This window comes from Bubalus bubalis, chromosome 4 (genome assembly GCF_019923935.1).
Source record: "Bubalus bubalis isolate 160015118507 breed Murrah chromosome 4, NDDB_SH_1, whole genome shotgun sequence".
In the NCBI taxonomy this organism is placed as follows: Eukaryota; Metazoa; Chordata; class Mammalia; order Artiodactyla; family Bovidae; genus Bubalus; species Bubalus bubalis.
Window position 1 is genome coordinate 153,783,638 of NC_059160.1, and position 26,609 is coordinate 153,810,246.

Consider the following 26,609-nt stretch of genomic DNA (forward strand, 5'->3'; position numbering starts at 1 on the left):
GTATACTGAGTGCCCTCTCCACTCTCCATTTGGATGGCATCACTGACTCAATGGACACGCATTTGAGCAAGCTCCGGGAGATGGTGAGGGACAGGGAAACCTGGCGTGCTGCAGTCCATGGGGTCCCAAAGAGTCAGACTCGACTGAGCGTCTGAACAACAGCAGTAGCCAGTGACTCAGGAAGCTTCCCTGCTCGCCTCCCTTACAACAACTTTTTGTTACAGGTTGAAAAAGACCTGGCAGGCCCTCTGGGCAAGGAACAGAAGAGTGTCCCAGATGGGGTGGGAAAGGACCCCCACCCTTGGTGCTGAGCTCACATCCTGGAAACCTATGGCTGTGCTCTAGGAAGATGCAGGGCCTGCCCTGTCCCCTGAGATGAGCTAAGCAGGGAGTAGCCCACGCTTCCATCTTTCCATTAGCTAAGAACTCTTCCAAGCCTGGCCTCTCCCAGCTCCAAGTTCCACTGCCCAGGATAATTGGAGCTGGGGCCTGAGTCCAATGTTGCTTCAATCCCCAAACCAAAACCACACTGGCCAGAATAAGAGGAGCCATGGGGTCAGCATCTAGGAGGTATGGGGGCAGAAGAAACTGGACCAACATCTGGAGACAGCTGGAGACAGCTGGGCCACCATCAGGGGTGGGTTCTGAGAGCAATGGTCCTGAACTCCTAGCAGCGGGGGTGAGTCCTCTCCAGGAGTGCAGGGGCCCAAGAATGGGCTCGTTCTGAGGAGGGGCAATGGCACCAGCTTCTCTCTGGGTTTGACCCCACCCCTCACGTCCCCACTCACCCCCACAGCCTCACATCTGTGAGTAAGGCCCTGCCAAGTAAACAGCTGCAGCCCACACTCCAAGGCTCCCCAAACCCCAGCAGTACCCACACCAGCCAAAGCCACATCCCATCCATCCCCCAGCATGGGACCCACGGGAGGGGATATGCTCGTTAATCACAGGGACAGCTTCCGGGCAGCCTCGAAGACAGGCCGAGGAGACCGGAGCTGGGAGGGAGCTCCCCACAAGTTCCCAGGGGAGGCCAGGGCTCCTGCTCCAACCCAGCATTGAGTCCATCAGCTAGTGGCTTGCCTTCCAGTGCCCTGGGAATCTCTGAGAACTGCCGGTCCTGCTCGTGGCCCAGACATCAGGAGAGAAAGGTGGGTGTGTCTGTCCTCTGCCATCAGGCCTTCCTTCTTCCATCCAGTGAGGCATCAGAGAAACCCTCTGAGGCCAGAGGGTTGGAATCTTGGTTCTTTGCTTGGCAATCGGCTGGTCGTGCGACCTTAGGTCTCAGGTTGTGCAAAATGAGGCAAGAGCTCCGGCACTACCTGTGTGCACGGCCTAGAATTAGTCATCGTGCTGTGGGGAGGGCACGTACGGAGGCCCACGCCCTCCATCCCTAGACCCACAGAAGAGCAACTCAGCTGTGGTCGTTGGCCTGATCTGAGTCACTGGGCAGGCTTGGCAGTGGGAGGTGACCTACGCAGCCCCAGGGATCAGGGCCTTGGAGAAAGCCATTGTAGAGAGAAGAGAGCCTGGAGCACAGGCAGGAATAAAGACACACATCTGCCAGGAGCTGGGCTTCCAGTCACCCTGCTCAGACCAAGCCCAGTCTCCCCTCATCCTTACTTTGCCTTTTGCTGTTGAGGGCTGTGGACTCCTCTTGGAACACTTGAGCCCCTCACAGCCCACAGGGATGCACCTCACTGTGATAGAAGCTCATAGACCATCAAAGCTGGAGATGTGCTGGCTGACCCCTGACCTCATCATGTGACCCTGGGCAAATCCCTGTTCCTCTCTGAGACCTGTCACGGCACCCAGTGAAAAGAGAGCCTGGAGATTCCCTGTGCCTTTCCTCTAAGGTCACTAGCATTCCTGGGTCAGCCAGCAGAGAGGTGGCTGGGCTGAGTTGACCATCTGGGAGACCCAGCAATAGGCAACAGGAGGGAAACAGCCTGGGCAGCCAGGCAGGGCCAGTGGGCAGAGCATGGGGCACCCAGGGGGGTCATAGCAGGATTCAGGCCCCTCTACAGGCAAGGGGAAGGGGAAAGAACAAGTGATGATTCAAGCAAATCTCTACTGAGTACATCCTGTGTACTAGCCATCATTCTGAGCCCACTGGTGCTCCCTCCTCGGTACTCCAAAGAGCCAGGTACACCACATCCCCCCACAGGGGAGGGCACTAAGGCCCAGAGAGGACAGGACAATATTCAAGGTCATGCAGCTTAAGTGGACACATTGGAGCTAGAATCCAGATTTTCAAACTCAACAACAACACAGTTCCCTAGGGGTCGGGGCAAGACCCTAAGTCCAGATAGGAGACACCATCCCAAACCCTGACCATGAAATTAGACAAGGCCAGAGCTTTGATTCTTGAGGCACAAGAGGCCAGATCTCCACATTCTACCCAAGTCTGAAAGTGGAGTGAAAGTGTCAGTCGCTCAGCCATGTCTGACTCTTTGTGACTCCGTGGACTGTAGCCCATCAGGCTCCTCTGTCCGTGGAATTCTCCAACAAGAATACTGGAGTGGGTTGCCATTCCTTTCTCCAGGGGATCGTCCCAACCCAGGGATCGAACCCAGACCTCCAGCATTGCAGGCAGATTCTTTACTATCTGAGCCACAAGGGAAGGCCCCACCCAAGTCTGTGCTGTGCTGTGCTTAGCTGCTAAGTTGTGTTCAACTCTTTGAGACCCCATGGACTGTAGCCCGCCAGGCTCCTCTGTCCATGGGGATTCTCCAGGCGAAAATACTGGAGTGGGTTGCCATGCCCTTCTCCAGGGGATCTTCCCAACCCAAGTCTGGAGCTACTTAATTTCCTCATCTTGTGGTCAGTTCAGGGAACAAGGGGCAATCAATCAAGGCTCATCCCCAGAGGGAACCCCAACTCTTAAGGGAATATACACTTGGAGAACACGCTCACATTATTGGCACACGGCAGTGACAGAGGGCTCATGCCCTCTGAGCGCATCCCAACTCCGTTCTTGGTCTGAGGCAGACATGGTGGAGATGGGTGCAGCACTGGGCCCCACTGAGAAATGGATGACATGTTCTCCAGAGCCCCTCTCCTCTCCAGCCCTTTCCAGATCAGCACAACTCCCAGACTGGAAATCGTCCCTCCTAAAGACCTAACCATTAACTACATACTGTCTGAAACAAGTGTTAGATCCCAGGGCTGCCTCTTCATTCCAGTCTGCCTTCTTGGAGAATCATCAGATCTCTAGAGTCCTTATTTCCCCAAACCTGGGCTGCTGCAGACTTCCACTCTGATTTCCCCCAAGAGGTTTGACTCAGCCTATGACCTTGAGCAAGTCCCTCCCACCTCCAGGCCCCAGTGTCCACACTTGTCAGATGGAAGAATAAGCTCAAAATGGGGTTCCTTCTAACGGGCAGAGACTCTGGAACTGTCATCTTCCAGATGGGTGGAGGAGGTGGGCAAGGCCAGCTGAGCCCCAGGGTGAGGCAGGAAATGGAAGAGCAGACCCCGGACCCAGCCTGGTGCCCATTTCATCAATGTCTGCTTTTGTCTGGAGCGCTCAGCAAGCAGGTGAGTTCATCTTCCATTAAGGACAATTATCTTCATTTGCATATGCTAAATGTGACATTTAAGGGAGAAGTTTCTCCCCACCCCAAACAGGATAAAAGTCCCAATGACAGGCAGGCAACCTGCGGTTTGGGGCAGAGGTGTAATTGGCTCTAATTAAGGGAAGATGTGGGGAGATACAGGTTTTGAAATGCAAATGACAGCATCCGTCCTTCCACTGGGGCTGAACAGGGAATGAGAGGGCCAGGCTGCTGCTTCCGAGCTCTTGTCCTTCCACATCTGGGCAGGACAGGCCTCTTGACACAGCGCATAAAACAGATAGAAGGCAGGCTGAAGCAGGCGGCCAGACTAGCACATCCCCTCCCCAGTAGCCCGTCCTTGCCTCAGCCCGCCCTGCCACACCAGTGCCCCTCCCTGCACACCAGCATCAAGCAGATTCTGCTCTCTAAACTGGAATCTTGCCTCAGAGACCCCCACCGATAGCTTCATCTGTGGCTACTGCCAAATATCAGCTACAAAAAGGAGAACGCCAAGAGGCCCCTAACTATCCACCCCACACTGGTCTTGGCTGTTCTCTATACTTAAGAAGCCCTTTTTTTCCCCACACCTCTGGCAAACTCTCAGCTCCCTCTCAAATCAGTTCAAAGGGCGCCTCATCTATGAAACCTGCCCCAGTGGCCCAGACTGGACTAACGATGGCTTCCTTCACCCCCAACACTGGCTTTCCCACTAAGGCTGAGAGCCCAGGAAGCAGGTGTAATTTTCATCAATCTCTGGGTACAAATATCTGCTCAGACCTGACTCCCCAAAGGAGCTCATAAGATTTGGTAGGTGCAGGAAAGGAGGTAGGGCTGGCTGGATGTTCCTATGTGCTCTCGATCCAAGGCCCTGCACTTGCCTGAGTGGTGATTTTCAGCACGTCCCATTCTACAGATGGGGAAAAGTGAGGCTGGGGGAGATAGAGACTCCATCTCCAACTCAAAGAGGGAATTTGGATAAGCAGGACCTGGAATACCATCCCTGACTACCCCCCTCAAGTGGGCTCACTGTTGCTTGGCTTTGAAGACATCCACAGTGATGGGAGCCTGCCCTGTGGCCGCTTTATCATGTGGTGCTCCCAGGTCCTAACACGGCCCTGACCTCCTGGTCCTCCTCAGATCCAGCCACTGAGCCTGAGGTTGATCTTGATGATGTCGCCCCCTCCCTTACAGAGCACTGGCTCCCATCTGATTACTCTCAAAGCAAAGAAAGTTAAGTCAGCACCGCAGGATGATAACTGGAGATGCATGGATCCCCAGCGCTGAACTCTAAGACAGGAAACAGCTGTTCATGATCCTCCTTTTCTGTAGACATCCAGAGCTGTGTGCTCTGGGAAACCAGAAAGGCGGGGAAGAAGAGGAAGGGCTAGAAAGAGAGCAGAGGGGACCCTGCCAGGGGGATCCATTATGCCTCCAAAATCCTGACCCCCAGCCCCAAGCCTGCCTGACTCTACTGAATGATACCCGCCTCCACCGGCGCCTGTCCCTTCCCTGTTGCAGCGTGGGCTGAGGGGGTGGTCAGGATTCAACTGAATTTTGCAGTTTGTGCTGCATGAGACCTCAGGCAAGTATGGGACCTATCAGAGCCTTGGCTTCCTCCTCTGAGAGTGGGGATGGCAAGGTCGTTCCTCTGTTGGTTAAGCTAATCCATGAGAAAGCACGGAGCGGGTGGTAGGTGCTCAAAGATGCTCCGTCACCTTCCCTTTCTTGCCCTGGACCTTTAAGGTGAAAGCCCCCAGGGAACATAGAGGGCAGACCTCTATGTCCCTCTATGAGGGAGCCTCATAGAGGCTCCTCTCCTCCCCACTCCCCAACACAGAGATTCCCCATAAAAGGAGGTCAGCAAAAATCACGGGGCACTGTGCTCCCCAGACATTTGCCAGAGGCACGTTCCATCAAAAGCAGGTGTGTAGGATTCTCAGCAAGCCACGTTAGGACAGGAACAGAGAAAGAACAGAGAGAAATCTGGGCCTGAGATTGACTCCGAGCTCCCCTGTCATCTGACTAGTCAGTGAAACCACAGAACAGAAGGGCCACACAGCAGTTCCCTCACGTGGCCACTTGTTACAAACCCCTGAAAGCTCTAGCATCTCCCAGGACTCAGCGAGGACTCCCAGTGAAACCAGAATGCATGGAGGAAGAATCAGGTATCGGTGTGTTTAGGATCCATAGGTGGTTCCAGCATGACTTGAACTTTGAAAGCAATGGGACCACAGGACAAGATAGTAATTGTGGGCAGCTACCAAGACCTGATCACATTCAAAGTGCTTCCGTAGCCATCGTCCCATCTCATTGTCACCTGTTGGCTGAGGAACCACATTATTATACCCATTGTATGGAAGAGAAAAGTAAGGCCTTGGATATTGCCCTGTCTCCTGAAATAGTCATTATTAAGGCTGAGACCAGAGCCCATTCTCCAAACCCTCAAAGTTGCATTCTTCCTACATCGGCTCAGCTATAGCACATGCTTGGAGATAGTCTCAAAGACAAGGATCCTGACTTCCAGGGGCTCCCGGGGTTCTGGGAGGCATCCCATCCTTTCCTAGGAGGAGGTGCTGATGGTGGCAGGGAGAGCTGAGAAGGACTGTCCCTGAAGCAGGCAGGGAGCGCTTTGCAGGCTGGATGCAGGCCAGCACACTGGGCCAACTCATGCCTTGGCCCCAAGTAGGCCCTGGCTCGAACCCAGGAAGTTCTCCCATCTGACTTCATCCTGTGGTGCGTGGGGGTCTGTTCCGGGATGGTGGGGCCCAGACATGGGCTCTTTATCTGAGTCTTTCCTGACACCCCTCTGATAACAAAGAAGGCAGCTTAACAGGGAGCGGAAGGTTTACTGGAGGATTTCAGCTTCTTCCTCTAGGTCTGTGTTGGAAACACGGATGTTCACATAAAGCCCAAGGCACCACTGGCAGGGAAACCAGAGGGGCCCACAGCAGCTTGGGGGCTGGCTTAGCGCCCATCCCCTCTCCTGGTCCTCAAAGACTGTCAGCAGCCGCTCATCCAGCCCACACCCTCCCTGGCCCATTCATTTCAGGGGACAGAGGAAGGGAAAGAAGACGAAGACAGCAGCCAAGTTGCACAGCACAAAACAGCACTCTGCTTGCAGATACCCAGCCCAGAGTTCAAACGCCAGCTCAGCCACATCTCTTGCTGTGTGATCTTGGACAAACCGCCTACCTCCCCAAGCCTCGGAACTCTCATTTATAAAACCAGCAGCAATCAGGATCCTCATTTCCAGGTATTTGTGAGACTGGGATGAAAGAACCCCACCATGGTGGCTGCAGGATCCTCAGTGTATTATTTTACTTTTCATTGCCTCAACTAACCCATCTTTAAAATGGGAACAATAATGCCTATTCATAGAGATGGAGTGAGGATTAAATCCATTAAATGAGTTAATCCACATAAAAAGCTTATAAGAATGTCTGGCCTATCCCAAGCACAGAGTGACTGTTCCTTATTACGGCTTGCCTAGCAGGGGCCTTGGCACACAGTAGTTCCTTAAGAAACATCTGCTTCCTTCCTCCCCTTCCAGATACTTTCCGGATGTGGCCGAGTGCAGCCAGCTGCCTTTCTCTGATGCCTAGTGACTGGCTCGGAGCCAACTCCTTAAAAAATTGGAAACGTTGCCCACTTTCTCTTCTCCCTTTTCATAGAGTGATTGCAGAACAGAGGCAGTGACCTTGGACAACCTTGTACTGCAATGTTTTCCAAAAGGCAAAACACTATAAATCATGGCGGGAGGGCTTGGCACACCACCCATGCCCCACCTCCCTCCTGTGGCCAGAGCCCACCTGAGTAGGGCTAGCCTGTGGATCCCTATATATATATATATTTTTTTATATGTAGGATGTCCCCCAGGGCAGAGGAAGCAGGTGGGTGGGGGTAGATACCCTGGAACGATGAAGAACCACGGAGACTTTTCCAAACTCAAGAAACACTTACTAAGCACTGTCCCTACGCCAGGAACCAGGCTGAGCATGCTGAAGCATTTCCTCTGATTCAAGTGCAGCCTTGAGGGGACTGGTGCCCAGCGTTTCTGGAGGGGAGGTCAAGGGTCAGAGACCTCAGTGACTGCCAAGTGACCTTGGAGAAGCAGAAGAAAGGGAACACAAACCCATGACCTGTGACACTGTGTCCCCATTCTGTCCTTAGCATGCCATGCCCTTAAATAGTGGAGAGAAGTTCCTGCAGAGAAGGGGTCAGGTTCAGTGACTGAGCCGGGCCCAGTGGAACCACTGAAAGCAGATTTGAGGTCTGGAGAAGCACAGAGGCTAACCGTCCAAGCAATCAGGAGATGAAAAGTGCTGCCTTAGGGCCAACGAGCTCCCAGTCTCCTGAGGCTGAAGAGGACTTTTCAAGATCCAGCCAAGAAATGACCAAGATCCCTTCCCACTGGGTGTCTATAGCACCATGAAATTTACTCATTCAACAACTATTCCTTGAGCATGCTCTCAGCTCTGGCACAGGCTCTGGACTCTGGATGGATGAGAAAGGAAGTTCCCTTTGTCTTGGAGCTTACATTCTAGTTGGGGTATGGGAGGACCACAAAACAAGAGCCCGGGAGAAGCAAAGTAGGGTAATGGGTTGGGGGGGCGGGCAATGCCAGGCCTCCCATCAGGGAAGTTCTCTTTGAGCAGCGTGCTTGACCCAGGTGAAAAGGAGAGGCCACACCAACACCCAAGGGAAGGGAATTCCAGACAGCAGGGATACCACACAGAGGCCAAGAGGTGGGACCAGGGATGCGAAAGGAGAGATGGGGCCAAGGCACAGTCAGGCTGGAAGGGCAGGGGGAGGAGTACAGGACCAGGCCACAGCAGCCATCATCATTCACGCCAGGATCCAGGTCCCACCGGGCAGCACCATGCTCTCCTTCTGACAGCTATGTGGAGAAAGGAGCATAGGGCTGCAGAAACAGGCTCTCAAAGACCAATTCGGAGGCCAGTTCAGTCATCTGGCAGACAGAAGATGAGTTTGGTGACAGTGGGGGTGGGGAGACATGAGGATGTTTGACGTCCAGGTGGAGTTGATAGAGTTGGTTGTCAGCAAGGAGAGGAAAGCAAGGAATCAAGAGAGACTCACAGCACTGTGGGGCAATCCCGGAGACTGGCCAGGGGAGAAATCAAGAACGGGTGTAACTACGATCCTTCTGGATGGGGTACCCAATGAGGGTCTGCCCAGCCACCTGGGGTTAGTAAATGCCCTCCCCAACTCCAGGAGAGGTGTGGGATTTAAGGCCAGCTCCCCTCAAAGATCTCATTCACTAATCCATCCATTCATCTGTCCATCCACCCATCCATCCATTCATTCATTCCCTAGCTCATTCATTCATTCGTCATTCAACAGTTCTGGAGGAGAGATCTAGAAAAGGAAGCCCCCCCCAAGTGCTGAGCACACTCAGAGCAGGCAGGTTTGATCAGGACCACCTGTGAGTCCAGACCACCTTACAGTACATCAAGGCTGTATATTGTCACCTTGCTTATTTAACTTATATGCAGAGTACATCATGCAAAATGCCAGACTGGATGAAGCACAAGCTGGGATCAAGATTTCCTAGAAAAATATCAATAACCTCAGATACACAGATGACACCACCCTTATGGCAGAAAGTGAAGAGGAACTAGATGAAGAGCCTCTTGATGAAGGTGAAAGAAAAGAGTGAAAAAGCTGGCTTAAAATTCAACACTCAAAAAACAAAGAACATGATATCCAGTCTCATCACTTCATGGCAAAGAGATGGGGAAACAATGGAAGCAGTGACAGACTTTATTTTCTTGGGCTCCAAAATCACTGCAGATGGTAACTGCAACCATGAAATTAAAAGAAGCTTGCTCCTTGGAAGAAAAGCTATGACAAACCTAGATAGCATATTAAAAAGCAGAGACATTACTTTGCCAACAAAGGTCCATATAGTCAAAGCTATGGTTTTTCTAGTAATCATGTATGGATGTGAGAGTTAGCCCATAAAGAAAGCTGAGTGCCGAAGAATTGATGCTTTTGAAATGTGGTGTTAGAGAAGACTCTTGAGATCCCTTGGACTGCAAGGAGATCCAACCAGTCAATCCTAAAGGAAATCAGTCCTGGGTGTTCATTGGAAGGACTGATGCTGAAGCTGAAACTCCAATACTTTGGCCACTTGATGCAAAGGGCTGATTCATTGGAAAAGAACTTGATGCTGGGAAAGTCTGAAGGCAGGAGGAGAAGGGGACGGCAGAGGATGAGATGGTTGGATGGCACCATGGACTCAATGGACGAGTCTGAGCAAACTCCGGGAGTTGGTGACAGACAGGGAAGCCTGGCGTGCTGCAGTCCATGGGGTCACAAATAGTCCGACATGACTGAGTGACTGAACTGAACTGAACTGAACCTGTGAGGCAGGGTCTGCAGTGCTCTTGCCCAATGCCATCAGTGAATGTATCCCAGAAAAAGAAACCAAAGGGGCTAGGCCAGCAATGCCCCATGGCTGAGCCAGTGGGGAGGGTTGTCCATAGGAAACCAGGACTGGAACTCCCAGCTGGCTGTGTCACCTCAGGCCAGCAGGTGGCCAAGGTATGACTGCTGTTCCCATAAAGAGGCTGCCTGGTTCCATCCAAAACTCTTCTAAGAGCCGGACGTATAGGCCACCCCCTGACCCTGTACAGCGAATCAAAGGAAAGGACATGTGGGACAGCTGCCCTCTGCTGTCCCCTCCCCTCCTGCTCAGGACCTGCTCACCAGAGAAAGTCAGTAGCACACAGCTGGCAGGAACAGCATGGAGCCTGGAGAACATAGAGGTGACTCCATGGAGTCAGATAGACAAGGGCTCCTTGCCTGGCTTTGCCATTTACTTGGGGGCGTGACAGCAAGAAAGTTGCCTGTGTATTTATTCATTTAGCATCACTTTTCCCACCCATGAAGTGGGGATAGTAACTGACTGTCTCATAAAGTTATTATGGAGATTAAATACTCTTGGCTCATTTCAACTTTCCCTTCAGTCATGGCATCTCAGAAGCTCTTTCTGGTCCCTGGACTGGAGTGAGTTCTCTGCTAGGTCATCCCATTTTCGTATTTGTCACACTGTGTGGTAACTAATAAGCCCAGGCACATCTCCTACTCTGACCACTGGGTCCACAATCACATCCTCACAGCCTGACACCATGTTGAGCATGGCACTGATGCTTAGTAAACTGCTGAATGAATGAATGGATTAATGAGCAAGAAGAGGGATGAAGGGGTGGGTGGAAGGATGGAAGCATGAATGAATAAATGAATCAGTGGGTAGATGAATGAGTGAATGCATGGATGAATGAGTGAGGGAATGAGTGGATAGATGAGTGAGTGGATGGATGAATGAGTGAGTGGATGGATGAATGGGTGGACAGATGGATGAGTGAATGAATGGATAGATAGGAGGATGAATGAATGAGTTAGTGAGTGAGTGAGAATTGGCCTCCTCAGTCTTAGCCAATCTTCAAATCTCTGGAAAGATGTCTCTTGGGGTCTTGTCCACCTGCAAGGCACTGGAAATGGGCTGGGACTGAGCAAGAACCCTAGCTTGGACCCAATCTTCACTGATCAGGTGGGACTTTGTATAATTCTAAGGTTGATCAGGAAGCCAGCCTCAGGTTCTAAGCTAGAAAAAAGTTTATCCCTGAGAAACCCTCTCCACCCCTGAGCATATCCCCCAGTCAAACCTGAGCCTAGAGGCAGCTCTAACTAGACAGAAGTCTGGGACACTGGAAACCAGCCTTCCCGCTTTACGGATGGAAGACTTGGAGCCGGGGAGGGCGGGAACTCCCCTGAGACCACAGGCCAGTCCTCGCAGTGGCCAGTAGGACATGTGGGGAGTTCTGACTCCTGGGCCCTGTTGGTGTGCACGGGGAGAAGTAGGGCGGGAAGCAGTAAGAACCAGGACTCCCCAGAGCAGCCTGGGGTCATAAGAACCACCTCCAAGCCTCCTCCAGCAGCCCCAGCTCTCACAGGTGACCCGCTGCCTTTCGGAAACAGCCAGCTCCAAGCAAGCAGATGGCCGCGGGGCCCTGGCCCAGCTCTCAGGCCCAGATGGCGGTCCTGGGCACCAGGCGGGAAGTCACAGCGGCAGCAGCAGCAGGAAGCCCTCCGCCTGCCAAGGCCACTGGAGGCCCATCGTCAAGGGAGGAGGGCCAGGTCCAGCCACATGGCTGCCTCGCCCTGCCCTGCCTTCTGAGGCCTGGCACTGCTCAGAGGCCCCGAAGGCCATCAGCACTGAAGCAGTGTTGGCCCCCACACTGTAAGTGGGTGGTTCAGTTGCTCAGTTGTGTCCAACTCTTGCAACCCCATGGACTGTAGCCTGCCAGGCTCCTCTGTCCACGGGATTTTTCCAGGCAAGAATATTGGAGTGGGTTGCCATTTCCTTCTCCAGGGGATCTTCCTGACCCAGGGATTGAACCCCAGTCCCCTGTATTGCAAGCAGATTCTTTACCGACTAAGCTACCAAGGAAGTCCACTGTGCAGACCTGGGCCCTACTGTTGAGGGTGGCATAACTCAGAGGAGGCACGTGCAGAACAGGCAACTCCGCCCAGCCCTCGCTGCCTATCTGTCTACGGCCAAAGGACTGGGTATCAAATGCTGCCCAGAGGCTGAAGAGTCCCCGTAAGGCCTTTGCATCTCCAGTAGGATCTCTGAGGGTCACAATGAATAATTCCAATAGTAATAATAAACTGAACTGAACTTGAGTGAATGCTATGCACTGCACACTAAAAGCTTTTCAAATACAAATTTGACCCTGTTAAGACCTCTATGAGGCAAGGCTATTATGATCCCATTTTACAGATGAGCAAATAGAGGCTCAGAGAGGAGCCATAACTTGCTGAAATCACACAGCTAGGAAATGGCAAAGTCAGGATTCAAATGCAGGCAGTCTGGCTCTGGAGCCCGTGTTCCTACAGCATGCAGAAGAGAGGGGCAGAGGGATCCCCTATCTTAGGTTCAGGGGAGATGACTTGCCAGATAATGAGCTGCCTGTCACAGGCACCCAACCCTATCCACATCCCCGGGCAGAGGTTCTCCAGGCAGGCAGAGGGGTCCTCCGGCAGTGGGGTCAGGACAAGCCCAGGTGAGCCTGAAGGGGTAAATCAAACAGACAGTGCTGTGAAAGCCAGGCCATGGTGTCTCAGGCAGAAGGCACAGGGACCCTTGAAACGCAAACACAAGGACACACAAAATTACACCATCCAATACTCATGAACCTGATCTCACAGACATGAGCGTGTAGGCACATACACATAGACACAGACACACCAAACCATTTTAAAGACAAGTAGGACACTATGATGACCACATGACAATTCTGGGTACCCATTAGACCACAGGGGTGGGGGTTCATCTTAATGCCTGCCCCCAGGAAAGCATGAGGCCACCCCACCCCACCAGGCCTCGGTTTCTCCATCAGTGCAAGGTAAGGTTGCCTGAGGTCACCTCCAAGGTCTTGGGCTCCCTGCCTCCTGGCAAGTCACCTGTGACTCTCTGTCCCCAGAGCCCGGCAGGGAGCTGTGACTCAGCAGCAAGAAGCTGAAGGGAGCCCCCTCCCCCGCCCAGCACACACAAAGGGCATCTTGTTACCGCAGCCTGCCAGAGGGGAGGGCAGGGCAGAGAGGGCTGGGGAGGTGAGAGGCCAGGAGGGAGCCTGTGTCAGCAGGACAGGGGTGGGGAAGAGCCATGCAGGGCTGCCCAGCTAGGGCTGCTGGCCTCGGCCACACGGCCCGCATACAGTGGGACAAGGTGCTCCCAAGTGGGTGGTCACTGGGAGAGGCTGCCCCTTCCCTTTGCCTCCGCTCAACACCGTGTGTATGAAGTTCCCTGCTTTATGTTTAAGTTACAGTGTGAATGAGCCTTGCTCTCGCAGCAACTGCAGACCTGGAATTTCCCAGCACTGCAGAGCAAAACCAACCCACAGCCCAGGGCTCCAACTCAAAGGCTCTGAGTCTCCCCTCTGCACGGTCTGGATGTGGGAGTCCTTTGAAAGAGGTCAAGGCCAAGTCCCTTTCCCTGTCTGTCAAGCAGAATACTGAGGAAGAGAGCTGACTGGCACCTCCCTCGCAGGTAAGGGCGTCTCACTCACAGGTAAGGGCGGGCCTCCTGGAGCCAGACCTGCCGAGACTGACTGGTGCTGTCCCCGCCCTGCTGTGGGACCCTGGGCACACTGCTTACCCTCTCTGGCCTCAGTTTCCCAGTTGATAGAGTAGTTCTGGGAAGAGACAAGAGGGAAATGGACAGAACAATCTTCCTGGAAGTTGCTAGGCAATCATTTTTCCATGCATCCTGTGTAGAAAGACACGAGACACTTGCTTGGGTCCGTGCAAGTGAGGGGGTCAGTCTAGAGCACTGTGTGCCTGTGTTGTGTGCCTCTGTGTGTGTGCATGCGTGTGTGCACACGTGACACAAGTGAATGTACAGGCTGGTGTGTCCCCACCACAAATGTGTCCATCCAGGCCATGGCCCGGGCAGAGTAGGGCTCAGGGCAAAGGGTCTCCAAGGCCACTGTCCTCAGTGCTCAGGGCCCCTGTGGCCACCTGTGACTAACGTGAGAAATTTAAGTAAGCCGTGAGCTGTGGCTCTGCAAGGCAGACCAGCTGCCTCAGATACCTTCTCCTCTAGACATCAGGCAGAGTTCGCTGTCGGCAGCCTGTCTGTCCCAGACCACAGGACAGCCACCTTGCTCTACTGCCAGGGGCATATACATTGTATCCACGTGACTAGCACCCCCAGAGATGTACCCACCCCATGGCATCCTGAACTTTCACATGTGGGTATCTCATCTCCCCAATGCCCATTAAGACCCTAGAGATCCCAGAGAAAGGTCTCTACGTGGTCAGGAAAACACACATGATAAATTTATCACAAACCACAAAGTACTGTGAGGGCTTCCATTAGTTATTCCGTTGGCTCCTCAAAACACCACCCTCCTTACAAGGTTCTCATTCCCATTTGACAGATGAAGAAACTGAGACCCAGAGGAACGAAATAGATTATCCAGGACCCAGGTGGCTTGATAAAGAGATATGAGTGCCAGGCTTGTGATCAGAAGTGGATTCAAGGACCGGATACAGTTTAGGCAGGTGTGGGTAACGATCCCAGAATCCCAGACTGAACACAGCCACCACGGTGGGCAGTGCACCCCCTCTTAGCTGTGGGCTTAGAGGCCGTCAAGGCCCAGGTATCAGGCTGAGGAAACCAACCAGATTGTATGCAGATGCTCTCTGTACCTGGGATGGATCTTGGGAGGCCCTGGCACACAGGGCTTTCTTTCGGACAGACCAACACTGAGGCCTCAGGCCACAGGTACACCTCACCCGCCCCTCCCTGCCCTCGCTGCATCAGGGGTCGGGACAATGGTAAATCCCCCAGTGGGCAGGCACTTCTGCAGCAAAGGCAGACTGGTGCAGGCTGGATGGGGAGACTTCTGCCTGTAGAACTTTCCACTGGAAGCCTGAAATGAGGAGCAATTATTTGAGAGCAGCTCTGGGGGCTGCACTTACTAAGAAAAGTTGCAATTGATTGAATCCCTACTATGTGTTTGCACTTTAAGTCTGCTATTTACTTATCAAACAGTCACTGCAGTCAGGCCCTGGTTGAGTATCAGGGAGGCACGGCCCCTGCCCTCACTGAGCTCACCATTTAATGGGGAAGACCAACCCCAAAGAGAGACTCACATAAGAAACAGTGACCAGGGAAGGCTTCCTGGAGGAGGTGACATTGCACTCAGACTTTCTGAAGGATGAGTAGGAATAGCCAGACAAAGAAGAAGAGAAAAACACTTCAGGCAGAGAGAACCTGAGGCAGGAGAGAGCAGGCACCGTGATGGCTATAATTTTCACAATAGCTTTATGAGATGGGAACGGGTGTCTCATTTTATAATTGAGGAAACTGAAACACTGAGAGGCTGAGTCAGCACAGACACCACATATCCAGCTGGGGTGCATGACCCAGACCCTACACCACATGCCATGCCTTTCCAATCCCCAGAGCCCAGCTCCTGAGCCCCGAGGCTAAGAAGCAAAGGTGTGGAGGGAGAGGCCAGGTCTGTTCATGCCTGCAGCCCACACGCATGGAGGGCTCTTCTTTCAGGAGGAATAAAGACCCAGATGTACTCTCTTGCCAGAGTGGGAATGGGGGGCAGGCACAGTGACAGGGCCAGGTGTCTCCCCAGATGGCTTTACAGCTGTTCACAAGGTCCAGCAGGGCCTCATCCCTGAGCCGTGGGTGGGTCCCATCACTACCCTTTCAGGCTGCTTCAAGAGTGGTGGCCTCAGCTCCTCACAGACACCATGATGAGACCCTACGACGATGCCAGCAGTGGGGAGAAGCCAGGGTGTGTGGAGAACAGAGGCTTCCTCCAGGCAGGGCTTCTTGGAGCTGTTGGCCCTGGAATCGAGCCTTAAGAACTGAGAGAATTTCAAACAGGCAAAACGAAGTAGAGAAGGGAACTCCAGGCCGGGAAAATGGAAGCAAAGACCTGGCAGTGGATGTAACTGCAGCATGAGGGGAATGGCCAGCAATGCCCAGAGACTAGGGTGTCCAGTGCTCTCCACGACGAGCAGAGCCCCAGCCCCACAACTGCCCAGAGCGCCTCACATCCCAGACCCAGAACTCAGCAGAGGCTGAGGGTGCTAGAAGACGTGGCCTTCCCTTCAGCCCGTTGTAACTCCCCTATATATGGAGAACTCGCTAGGCTCCGATCCCACCACGGACCTCCCAGCCTTGCTCCTGCCCACATGAAGTGATGAGAGGTGCCATTGGTCAGTCAGTCCTCCCTTCATCAAGAGCTGGGCACCAATCATAGGATGGTGAACTAATAGACGATGGAGCTTATAGTCTGCAAAATTGCTCCCACACTCTGCCACAAACTAGAACCCAGGAATGGGGCCAGGAGAAGAAGAAGGATGAGCAAAGAGTGGTGGGAGCAGGGAGACCCTTGCCATATCCTTTGCTGACTTCCAGCCTCACCGGGCCAGAGCCCTGGGAGCCAGACCCAGCCCACAGTCCAGGTATTTGGTCAGAGCAAGGCTACAGGACATCCAGATCATTCCTCAGAATGCCAAAGGGAGATTTGACAGACATCAGCAACCCTGTGCGTTCTCCTAATGACCACAGCTCTGTCAAATATATTGATGTTCCCGGAACACAGATATCCGCATTTAATTTCCATAAAAGCTTCCTTTGCTTACAAAGGGACCCTCCAGAGTGCCCTGGGCTGCCACTGCTTGAATTTGGAGGGGAAGGGGTTCTAGTCCTTTCAAGGGGATGACACTTCAACCTGGGTGGGCAGGAAGAGAGGTTTCAGGTCATGACTGCTGTCTCTTGTCCTCGCTCTCAGGAGAGCCAAAGGAGCCCCGTGCTGGTTTTCCCAGATCCCAGGCAGGACCCACCAGCCTCTCTGTGTCCCTGGAATCCAGCTCTATCTGGGTGTTCACTTCTGCCCCATTGCCTCACCCTCCATGCTCCCTTCTTCAGATGGACACTCAGATGGCACTCTTGCTCCCTTCTTCAGATGGACACTCAGATGGCACTCTAGGCTGACTGGCATCCTACCGCATCTCTGCCACTGCCTGTCAGTTTCCCATAGGTCTTTTCATTAGCTAACAGACCAGTCCAGCCCCCAACTCGTACCCAGCTCAGGTGCCTTAAAATTCCATCTTAAGTCCATGCCCCACATTTCTACTTATTCTAGAGGCCACATGAGACCCACATGATAAGAGAGCTGTTCCTAAAACCCGAGGGACCAGTAAATATCATCCCACAAGGCACCTCAAACTCAGCATCATCAGCTTCCTGGAGGACTGTGTTAAGAAGGATTCTGGTACTATGAGGGGACTCAATGGGAAAGCACATTGTGATTGATTAGAGATGTCTGCTGTGAACACAGTATAGATAGAATGTGCCAGGGGTTTGCCACACTGGGCAAGATTGTTTAGACATTTTAGGGGATGTAAATATGGGAAGTGCCAGTTCCCGGTCCCATGCCCTGGCAGGTGTGACGTGTGTGGAACCCCACTCTGCGCTTAGCCTCGAGCTGGACTCTGAGGAAAGCCAAGAGAGGGGAAAGGTTCTACCCTTGACCCAAGTTGTTGAAGAAGGACTAGGAAGTGGGGTCACGGCACTAAGAGTACCGGACTGGGGGCTCATGAAGCACTCAAGCTGGGGGTTCTGAGGTCAGAGAGGCCAAGTCATCTGCCAGAGGGTGGTGCAGCCTCCCGAACACACGGGCCGCTTCCCGAAGCATCTATGTCACAAGAGGTGCTAGGGGACGGGGTCTCTAAAGAGAGGCAGCAGGCGGAGCTGCAGGTCAGAGGATAGAGAGCCCGGGAGAGAGACGGGGGAGAGAGCGGGCAAAACACGCGCACGAAAGTCAGGAGTGCTCCCTGGGGTCAGGAGTGCTCCCTGGGTCTGGGGAACCCAGGGCTGGACTTTGAAGGGGGATAAAATGACAAGCAAAGAAGGGGAAAACCCTGGGGCAAGGATTAGAGCCCTGGTCTCCTGACCTGCCATCTGCAATCCATCTTTTAGGGCTGAGATTCAGGCTGACTAGGTCTAAGGTCCTGTTTGCTCCCCAAACTCCTTCTCCCCTACATAGGATGGAGACCTCAGGGAGGCTTCCCTGACCTCAAACTACAGGAGGTCCCACATATCCCATTAGCTCCATCTCAGCACCCCAATAATCATCATGATGTGTTATTCCTGATTTTATATATCTGCTCATTTCATTTTATCTGTCTGTCCCAATGGTCTGAGTCCTACAAGAGTAGAGACTATGTGCTTTATTCGCTCTGTCTCCATATCCTAGCACAGCACAGCAATAGGACTGTTTCAGATTAGTCGTTCAGTGAATAAACCATTGTGGGCAGAGTCACACACTCAAACACCCACAGGGCCAAGTAAATAACATAAGTGAGTGAAATGGACAGGTGTAAAATTCCAGCGCACAAACTGCCTACCTGGCTCCTCCCCCACGTCATGCTCAGGACAGGCAGCACTAGACATATGTGTAAACTGTATGCAAACACAAGGGAATATCCCTCATGTCCCCAGTGAAATCAATACTTCTCCATTTTACAAGAGCAAATGATACTTGCTTTTCTTGTTTATTTTCCTACTTTTGCTAGAGTTCGAATACAGAGAAATATTTTCCTCCCCCACAGGAAAGCAACAGGCCAAGTGAGCTGTTATACGGTAACAGACACTCAGATTCGACGCTGGATGGTGCAGTGCAGGAGTACTCGAAGTATGTCCCTGGACCAGCATCATCCAGGAACTGGTTAGAAAAGCAAAGCTCAGGCTCACCCCAGGCCCGCTGAAACAGAAACTGGGGTGAAGCCTTGCAGTCTGTGTTTTAACAAGCAGGTGAGATTCTCACGCACACTCAAGTTTGAGAACCAGGGCAATAGGGTGTGACGGAGACTGCAGTACACAGGGGACTCATGTACTACCCAAAGCAGCCCCCCACTTCTCAGCTCCAAGCCACAGTTGCCACATAGGAATGTGAGCCCAGGCTGGCCAAATCTCCCAATTGTACAAGGAAGTTGAAAATCCACATTTTTCATGGGAAATGACTTCATTCCAAGTATTGGCTGTTTTTTTTTAATCCCGCATAGACCAAACAACTTGCCTACAAGTTGAGGCCAACCCAGGCAAACCAGAGTATGACCTGAAAGGTGGAGACTTCTCCCCACAGACGAAGCTCCAGAAGGATGCTGTGGGTCCAAGCTGTCCTGCTTAAATGGACACGCCACCCTGGGACTCAGAAACCCCAATTACTGTGTGGGACTGCTTCTGAGGCCTCACATTCTAGACAAGGGCCCACAGGGCCCAGCACTTCTCTAGGTCAGAGGATAAGCAAGATTGGGCGGGTAAAATGCCAGGCCCATATGATCTAACTCTAGGGCAGGTCAGAGGTGGGGACAGAAAGCGACCTTTTTGGAGTCTTTATTCCATGCTAAAGACTCATAGCCATTTTTCCCTTAATATTTGCAAGTATACCATAGGGTAGGGGGCAGTTTGTATATTTTATTTTATTTATTTGTTTGTTTTCAATTTGACTGTGCCAGGTTATAGTCGCAGCACGTGGGATCTTTGATTTTCCTTGCAGCATGCAGGAATTTTTAGACGCAGCACGTAAACCCTTAGTTGCAGCATGTGGGATCTAGTTCTTCCACCAGGGATCGAACCCGGGCCCCCTGCATTGGAAACGCAAAATCTTAGCCACTGGACCAGCAGGAAGACCCTATAATTTTAAAGAAGAAGAGAGAGAGGTTCTGGGAGGTTAAGTGATTTGTCCTAGGTCACCTAGCTACAATGTGAAGGAGTCAGGCTATGAACTCACATTTACCTGCTTCCCAACCCATGTTGATCTAGCCTTTCACATTGCCTGCCAGCTAAGGGATGAGAAGGAGGAAGCTGGGAGATGACCAGGGTTGGCCTGCTACCCCCAGAGTCTGCCTCCCCAGTCAAGGCCAGAACCAGCACCATGATTTCAGCGCCAGGAAGCCCAGTCCTGCAAGCCAGCACAGGCCGTGGAGCTGCAGCAGGGGGTGCTGATGGAGGAAGGCCAGCAAACCCGCACCTTGCTTCAGCCTCGGGGCTATCTGGCCCTGAGTACGTCTCCAGCCTGGAGCTGAAGAACTCAGGGGCCGGGCCAGCCTGTGGAGAGGAAGCAGGGCCAGGGCTGGCAGGGTTATGGACCCAGACAAACAGCAAGGGCCTGGGCTTGAGTCACATCCATGCTTCGTCTCACCAGCCTTCTTTTTGAAGGCCTAGTGATCAGCACTGGCCCTGGGTCGGACCTCTGTGAGGCTGTGCGGTTGCCAAGGAAGCCAGAAGAAATGTCCCCAGTCCTGTCCCTGACTCTGACCCCAGGGGGCAGGCTCTTCTCTCTGTCAGAAGCCCCCAGAAGGTCTGGGCTCGCTCAGGCCCCTTCCCCCAAGCTCAAGAGCTCATGAGAGCTCCCACAGACCAGGCCCAGAGGGCCCTCCCCACAGTGGGGGCTCACCCTGCCCTGGCCTTGGTCAGACTCCGCTCTGCTCTGCTCCTGCCAGGCATGAGTCAGCGCCGGGAGCCTGCGTGTGGCCACAGCTGGCTGGACGCTGAGGCCAGCCAGGCCAGGCCCTGGAGGTCTGCTTGGGCCCTGGGGCCTCACTAATGGGAAGAGATGGCCCCGAATGACCCATAGGATCACACAAGGGAAAGGAAAAAGGCCCAAGTAGAGAAATCTAAGCACACAGCAAGAATCTCAAAGCTTAAAGTGGCAGAAGCAGATTCAGAGTCAGAAAAAAATCACACAACAAACACACAGGCCACCGGCCCTGACATGGACACACTCTTGCGTACCCCACATTCCAGATATACACCATACACACACACACCACCTATAGATGTCCTCACAGTATCTGGGCGTCTGTAGCATACACCAGACATACACACGGAGGCATTCCCAGAGGGTGAGCCCACACAGGGAAATCAACCGCACACAGCAGATGCTCGCATGCCTGTCTGTGGCGTATGGCTTTTGTCAAACCCAAGGAAATAAGACTCAAAACCCTCAGCACACGTGTCCAGAGAGGTTTGGAGACATGGGACCACACTCGCTCTCCCAAACGGGCAGGATGTTTGTGAGGGCTGTACTCAAGGCCAGCCTAGTGACCGGGGGTCCGGGGCATCCCATCCCACGCCCCCTCAGGGACCAGGCGGCCCCTACCCACCCCAGCAAGCCCGACTTCTGCGCCCGCCAGGAGGTCGCGGAGCCGAGCGCGGCCAGGAAGTCAGCCCGGAGTGACAGCTCCCCCACGCTGTTTGTTTATTCATGACTCATTCGTCTCCACAGACTGGCTCTTCTTTCTTTCGGGAGGAGGGGAGAGAGGAGCGGGAGGGAGGGAGGCGGGAACGAGGGAGGGGGACGGGAAGGGGGGCGAACCAGACTCCACAATAAACAATGAGGCAGCTGAGCCGGCGGGCGGGGGAGGCGGCGCGGCCGGGGCCGGGGTAGAGGCGCCCCCACTCCACGCCCCCGCCCCGACCCGCCGCCGAGGCTCCGCGCGCAGGAGCCCCTCTACTCCCGCTCCGCCCGGTCCATCCCATCCCGGCCCGGCCAGCCCCAGCCAGCCACCACCACCACCTCCCGGCGACCGGGCAGGAGCAGCCGTAATTGGATCCGCGCCGCCTCCTCCCAGCTCCCCGCCCCCAATCGGGGAGCCGGATAAATGCCGGGTACCTTGGCAAAACAGTCGGATCCAAACCTATTATTTGGCTAATGGGCTTCCCTCGTGCGGCTCCGCAACACCCCGCAGGCTCCCCCTCCCCCAGTTCCCAGAGCCGGTCCCCGCGCCCCTCCGCGCCCGCCGCCTCCCCGCCCCGCTCCAGGAGGGGCTCGGCCGGGGCTCCGGATAACTGGAGGAAGCGCGGGGCCGAGGCTTCAAGGGCCTCATTGTTCTGCCTCGAGGGGCACATTGAAAGTGCTCCAGGATTTGCTTCCTGTGAAAACAGGCTGGGAGGGAGGGGGGCGATGCGCGGTGGAAAGACATTATCCTCCTGGAAGCTGCCCAGACTATACAGGGAGAAAAGGCTTGTTTTGATTGTTGCTGGCTCTCTCTTTCCTTCTTTCTTTCCTCCTTTCTTTCCTCCTTTTTCTCTCTTTCTTTTTCCTTTTGGCCCTCCCCGCCGTTTGCTGCCCTCGCCAGACCCAAGATGAATCTTGACGGCTGTTGAGCAAGTGGGAAAACGTGGGGCTGTTTTCTGCATAAAATAAGGCGGGTGAAAGAGGCAGCGCCAGATATAAAGTCTGATTCAGAGAAATTCTAAAGAACGCAGGGGCGATGAGGTGGGCAAATCCAAGAAGCTCATTTCCCCAGCATGCCCCTCTGAGTCACATCTTGCACCATGAGGGAAAAACACATCACACCACAATATGTCACATGCCTGCTGCAGAGGACCGGGCTTGGTGGGGGATGTACAGTCCTCCTTCCTGAGCCTGGGTCAGCAGGGCCAGTCCCACTCAGGGCCAGGGTCAGCTGGGAGGAGGCAGGGGTCAGCCCCACCATGGGCTATCTGAAACCCTGCTCTTCCCCTTTCTACCTGAACCACCTTGAACATTAGTATTAGTAACAGGGAACACTCCATAATACCTACTATGTGCTGGGCTCTGTTCTTTGTGTTTTCTGTAATATTATCTCATTTAATCTTCACCACACCTATATAAAGGCAGGTGCTTTTATTTTCTCTACTTCCAGAAGGGGAAGCTGAGTCCAGGAAGACTTAGGAACTGCCTGATGTCACGAAGCTGGTAAGAGGGGTGCAGGTAGTGGGGAGAGCAGGCTGGCTCTCATGTTTATGATCTTGGCCACTGTGTGACTCTTTTGAACCTCACACTGCTCATCAGGAAATGGAAATAATGACCCTGACCTCATGAGGGGGTTCGAGGATGCATGAAGAAAATTCAGGCAATGAATTCAGGACCAAACTGAGTGCTAACTCCTTTCAATACTGCCATCATTTTCATGTAAAGTTGCGAAAAATAAGTAAAGTTCCTTCCTAACTCCTAGGCTTTTCTGGAGGGATTGGAGAGGACTGGCTCTTAACAAATGCCCATGAATTTATTTTCATCTCCTTCCTTTTCCCATCACATCTCAACCAACCTAGCCAATTCTTCTTGTCTAAAACTCCCCCCAAAACTGTCCATCGGGATAACCATTGGAGTGCCTCTCCCATATCCTCAGCCCCTACCACCCATCCATGTCAAACAATGCAGAATTTTCCACAGACCCAGATTCCTGGGCTAACATGGGCCTGCCTGGATCACCGTACTTTCCATTTCAACACACTCCACCCAGCCCCCTGCCCTGCTCCACCTACAGGACTCCTGATCCATTTTACACTACCCCACTTCATTTTGTTCCACATAGTCGCCTCACCTCTTCACATACTCTAAAATTTTCTTGTCACATTTTCTTTCTGGCCATCTCCCCCTCCATCCCTGCTAGAATATAAGCTCCCTAAGAGCAAGGAGCATCGTTTTGTTCACTGATGTACCCCAGCCATTCCCATCTCATAGAAACTCTCAATACTTATTTGTGGAATGAATGAATGAGCCTTTCCACTAGCTATCCTCTCTTGTTCTCTTCCCCCTTTCCCACCCCTATCCCCCTGCCTCTGTTCCCCAGGAAGACTCCCACTCATCCTCCAAGTCCCTGCCTCTCTGAATCCTTGCACCATGCCTCTCGTCCTGTATCCTTAGTCATGGGCCACAGTGCATCTCCTTTCCTCTTGCTGCTCAGGCCTCACTCACCTTCCTTCCCAAACCTCCCCACTGGCCCTTCTGGAACTCACTTCCTTTAAAAAGTAGGTTCACTTCTTCTTATGAACACAAAAAGTATTCACAAGAGCACCTTCGTCGGTCTTTGGCCTCGTGATGGAAACCTTGGGACTCCCATGCTGAAGCCTCGGTCCACCCCAGGGGAGGCTGTTCCTGTTTTTACATCTCACTTCCTTGAGTGGCCCCCAAGGTCCCTGCACCCTCTTCGCATCCTGGCGGGTATTTCCAAGATCCCATCAACCTTAGGCGGATGGAATGCCATCCAGCCCCACAACCTCTCCTCCTCCCTCTTGACTCCACCTTCCCAGTCAGCTTTATGTGCCTCCTTGCCTACCTGCCCCAGATCACGGTCTCTCTTTCTCCTGCCAAGGCCTGCCATCAGCCCAGTGGCATTTAGTATCTGTTTGGATGCCACCCAACACCTGGATTATCCAGAGCTTCAGCCTCCCCTTCCCAGGAACCTTCACAGGGCCCGTCTCACCTATTGAAGTCCAGTCCTCAATTGCATGACCGCCCCCTCCCAAGACCATCCCCCACAGCTGCCCCTCTTCTTCCGTTTTAGCCTCAAAGCCTCTTTCCCTTTGCCCATGTTCTCCAGCTGCTCCAGTGCTTTGGTCATGCGAATGGTCCTCTCACCAGCACCCTTGATTCCTCTGTATACCACCCTTCCCTTTATCTGTCCAGCCTGACACCCAGAGCCAACTCCAGTGAACTTCACGCTCAGGCTGGTGAGAGCCCAAAGCAGGAAGTTTGGGACCCATGTCAGTTGCAAGGTCTCCAGCCTCAGCTGAATCCTCAATGTCACCCCCCAAAGTCCCCTGGCCTGCGTTGGCCGGCTTCCTGTTCCCATTTCCATCACAGATTCTTTGATGTCTGACCTTCGCCTCTCTTCTCATGACCCCTGCCCACCTCAGGTCCTGGAGATGCCTCACTTCATCAAAACTATTAAGGCCTTCAAATGAGACCTGCTGCCCTGCCCCATCTCCAGTCACAACCCCCTCACCCATCATGGTCACCTCTGTCCAGAATCAGAGGGAAAGGACAGTCCCTCCTGTTTCTGACAGGCCACCCTTCCAATTATGTGCTGGGCCACCCACTCCGGACCCTCCATCAATTACCCCACCTCTCCTGGGCCTCCAGAATACCCCTCTCTTAAGACTTCCTCCTTCCACCAAACCTCCAAACGTGCTCGGGGCTTTCCCATCCTACGAGGCCCTCTGCAATCCTCATTCTTCCCAGTGGGCCTTTTTTGGTTCTTCTCTCACCAGAGACCGCTGCAGTCAACGCACTTACCCACCCTTGCTCATGTCCGCCTTCCTCACTTGGCCTGCATGAGGTCACTTTTTCTGCTGGCCTCCTATCATCTCTTCCTCTGCCCACCCCCTAAAGGTCAGGGTCCCCAGGGAGGGGCTGGCTCTTCTTGTGCTCAGCCTCCCTGCGCCATCTCACCACTTCTGTGGTCCCCACCACCGCCATATGCTCATCATTTCACATCTACATTGCTAGTTCAGGCCTCTCTCCTGACCTTCAGTCCCTGGGTTTCCAGCTGCCTCTGGGGATTCTGTCATCCCCTTACCACTTCACACCCGGGCACCCAAGACTCACCGTTGTCTCAACCTGAGATCAGCCTTGAGTCTTGAAATTTACTCCACCCCTTGAATTCCTTGGGGCTGGGGTTGCATCACTGCTCGGCCCCTGACAAGGCCAGCCTTGAGTCCACCCCCTCCCTCATCCCACACGGCCAATCAGTCACTAGGTCCTGACAACCTGCCCTCCTAAATGTTTCTCAACTCATCCCTCTCTGCAAGTCCCCATGACCACTGCCCAAGGTCAAGCCCTCATCCTCTCTTTCTGGGCAATTGCAGCATTCCCCGCTGCCTCTTGCCTTGGCTCCCTCTGAGTCAGCTGCCACACTCCTACCAGGGCCATCGTTTAAATTACAAATCCAAACAAGCTGCCTTCCAACTTAATACACCTGTAGTTTAAATTCAAACTCCTAAAGACCTGGTCGTCTCCCCAGTCCCTCCCTGGCCTCCTACCTTCCCCCTTGAGCTGGGGCATGTGTAAAGCAGTAATGACCGTACACAGCTTCAGGGATCCCTGGTTTTGTTCACGTTTGGATCTGCTGACAGCCTCTTGCCCATTTGTAGTCTGCTTAGTTCTCTTTCTTCTTTCAAGACTCATCTCAGGTGCCTCCTCTTCCAGTAAGCCTTTGTTGATTACCCCACTTCCATAGGAGAAGGCAATGGCACCCCACTCCAGTATTTTTGCCTAGAAAATCCCATGGATGGAGGAGCCTGGTGGGCTGCAGTCCATGGGGTCGCTACAGTCGGACACAACTGAGCGACTTCACTTTCACGTTTCACTTTCATGCATTGGAGAAGGAAATAGCAACCCACTCCAGTGTTCTTGCCTGGAGAATCCCAGGGATGGGAAGTCTGGTGGGCTGCCATCTATGGGGTCGCACAGAGTCGGACACGACTGAAGCAACGCAGCAGCAGCCGCTTCCATTTGAAGTTAGATGTTCTGCTCTGGGTGTAGGATTATTCTATCAGAAATACTTGTTTAGCTGGCCTTCTTTTCTACAAGTTATGGGTCTTTCTTGATACCTGTGTATCCTCAACACCCAGGCTTGTATTGTCTTTCTTAGATTGAGATCCTTCCCGCTGGGGAGACAGGGCACCGTGGGTGTGAGTGGCACCGTCCCAGCAGTGTACAATTT

General features: G+C 53.3%; 1 protein-coding gene and 1 long non-coding RNA gene across 3 annotated transcripts in view; one reads left to right on the forward strand and one right to left on the reverse strand.

Moving 5' to 3' along the window:
* The window catches only part of LOC123333447, a 42,930-nt gene extending 16,787 nt beyond the window's left edge, over positions 1–26,143 (reverse strand). Inside the window, exon 1 of one of the 2 annotated variants that reach the window (XM_044942349.2) lies at positions 21,791–26,143. In XM_044942349.2, coding sequence (XP_044798284.1) covers positions 21,791–22,317 — 527 coding nt within the window. In that variant the 5' untranslated portion in view covers positions 22,318–26,143. The remainder of the gene's footprint in view (positions 1–21,790) is intronic. The other variant, XR_006550865.1, reaches the window with a different exon arrangement.
* Positions 3,098–20,361, forward strand: LOC123333448. The gene is made up of 5 exons (XR_006550866.1): positions 3,098–3,537; positions 6,604–6,807; positions 13,403–13,629; positions 18,726–18,927; positions 19,939–20,361. It is a non-coding gene; the product is annotated as an uncharacterized LOC123333448 (long non-coding RNA).
* Positions 26,144–26,609: the final 466 nt, after the last annotated feature.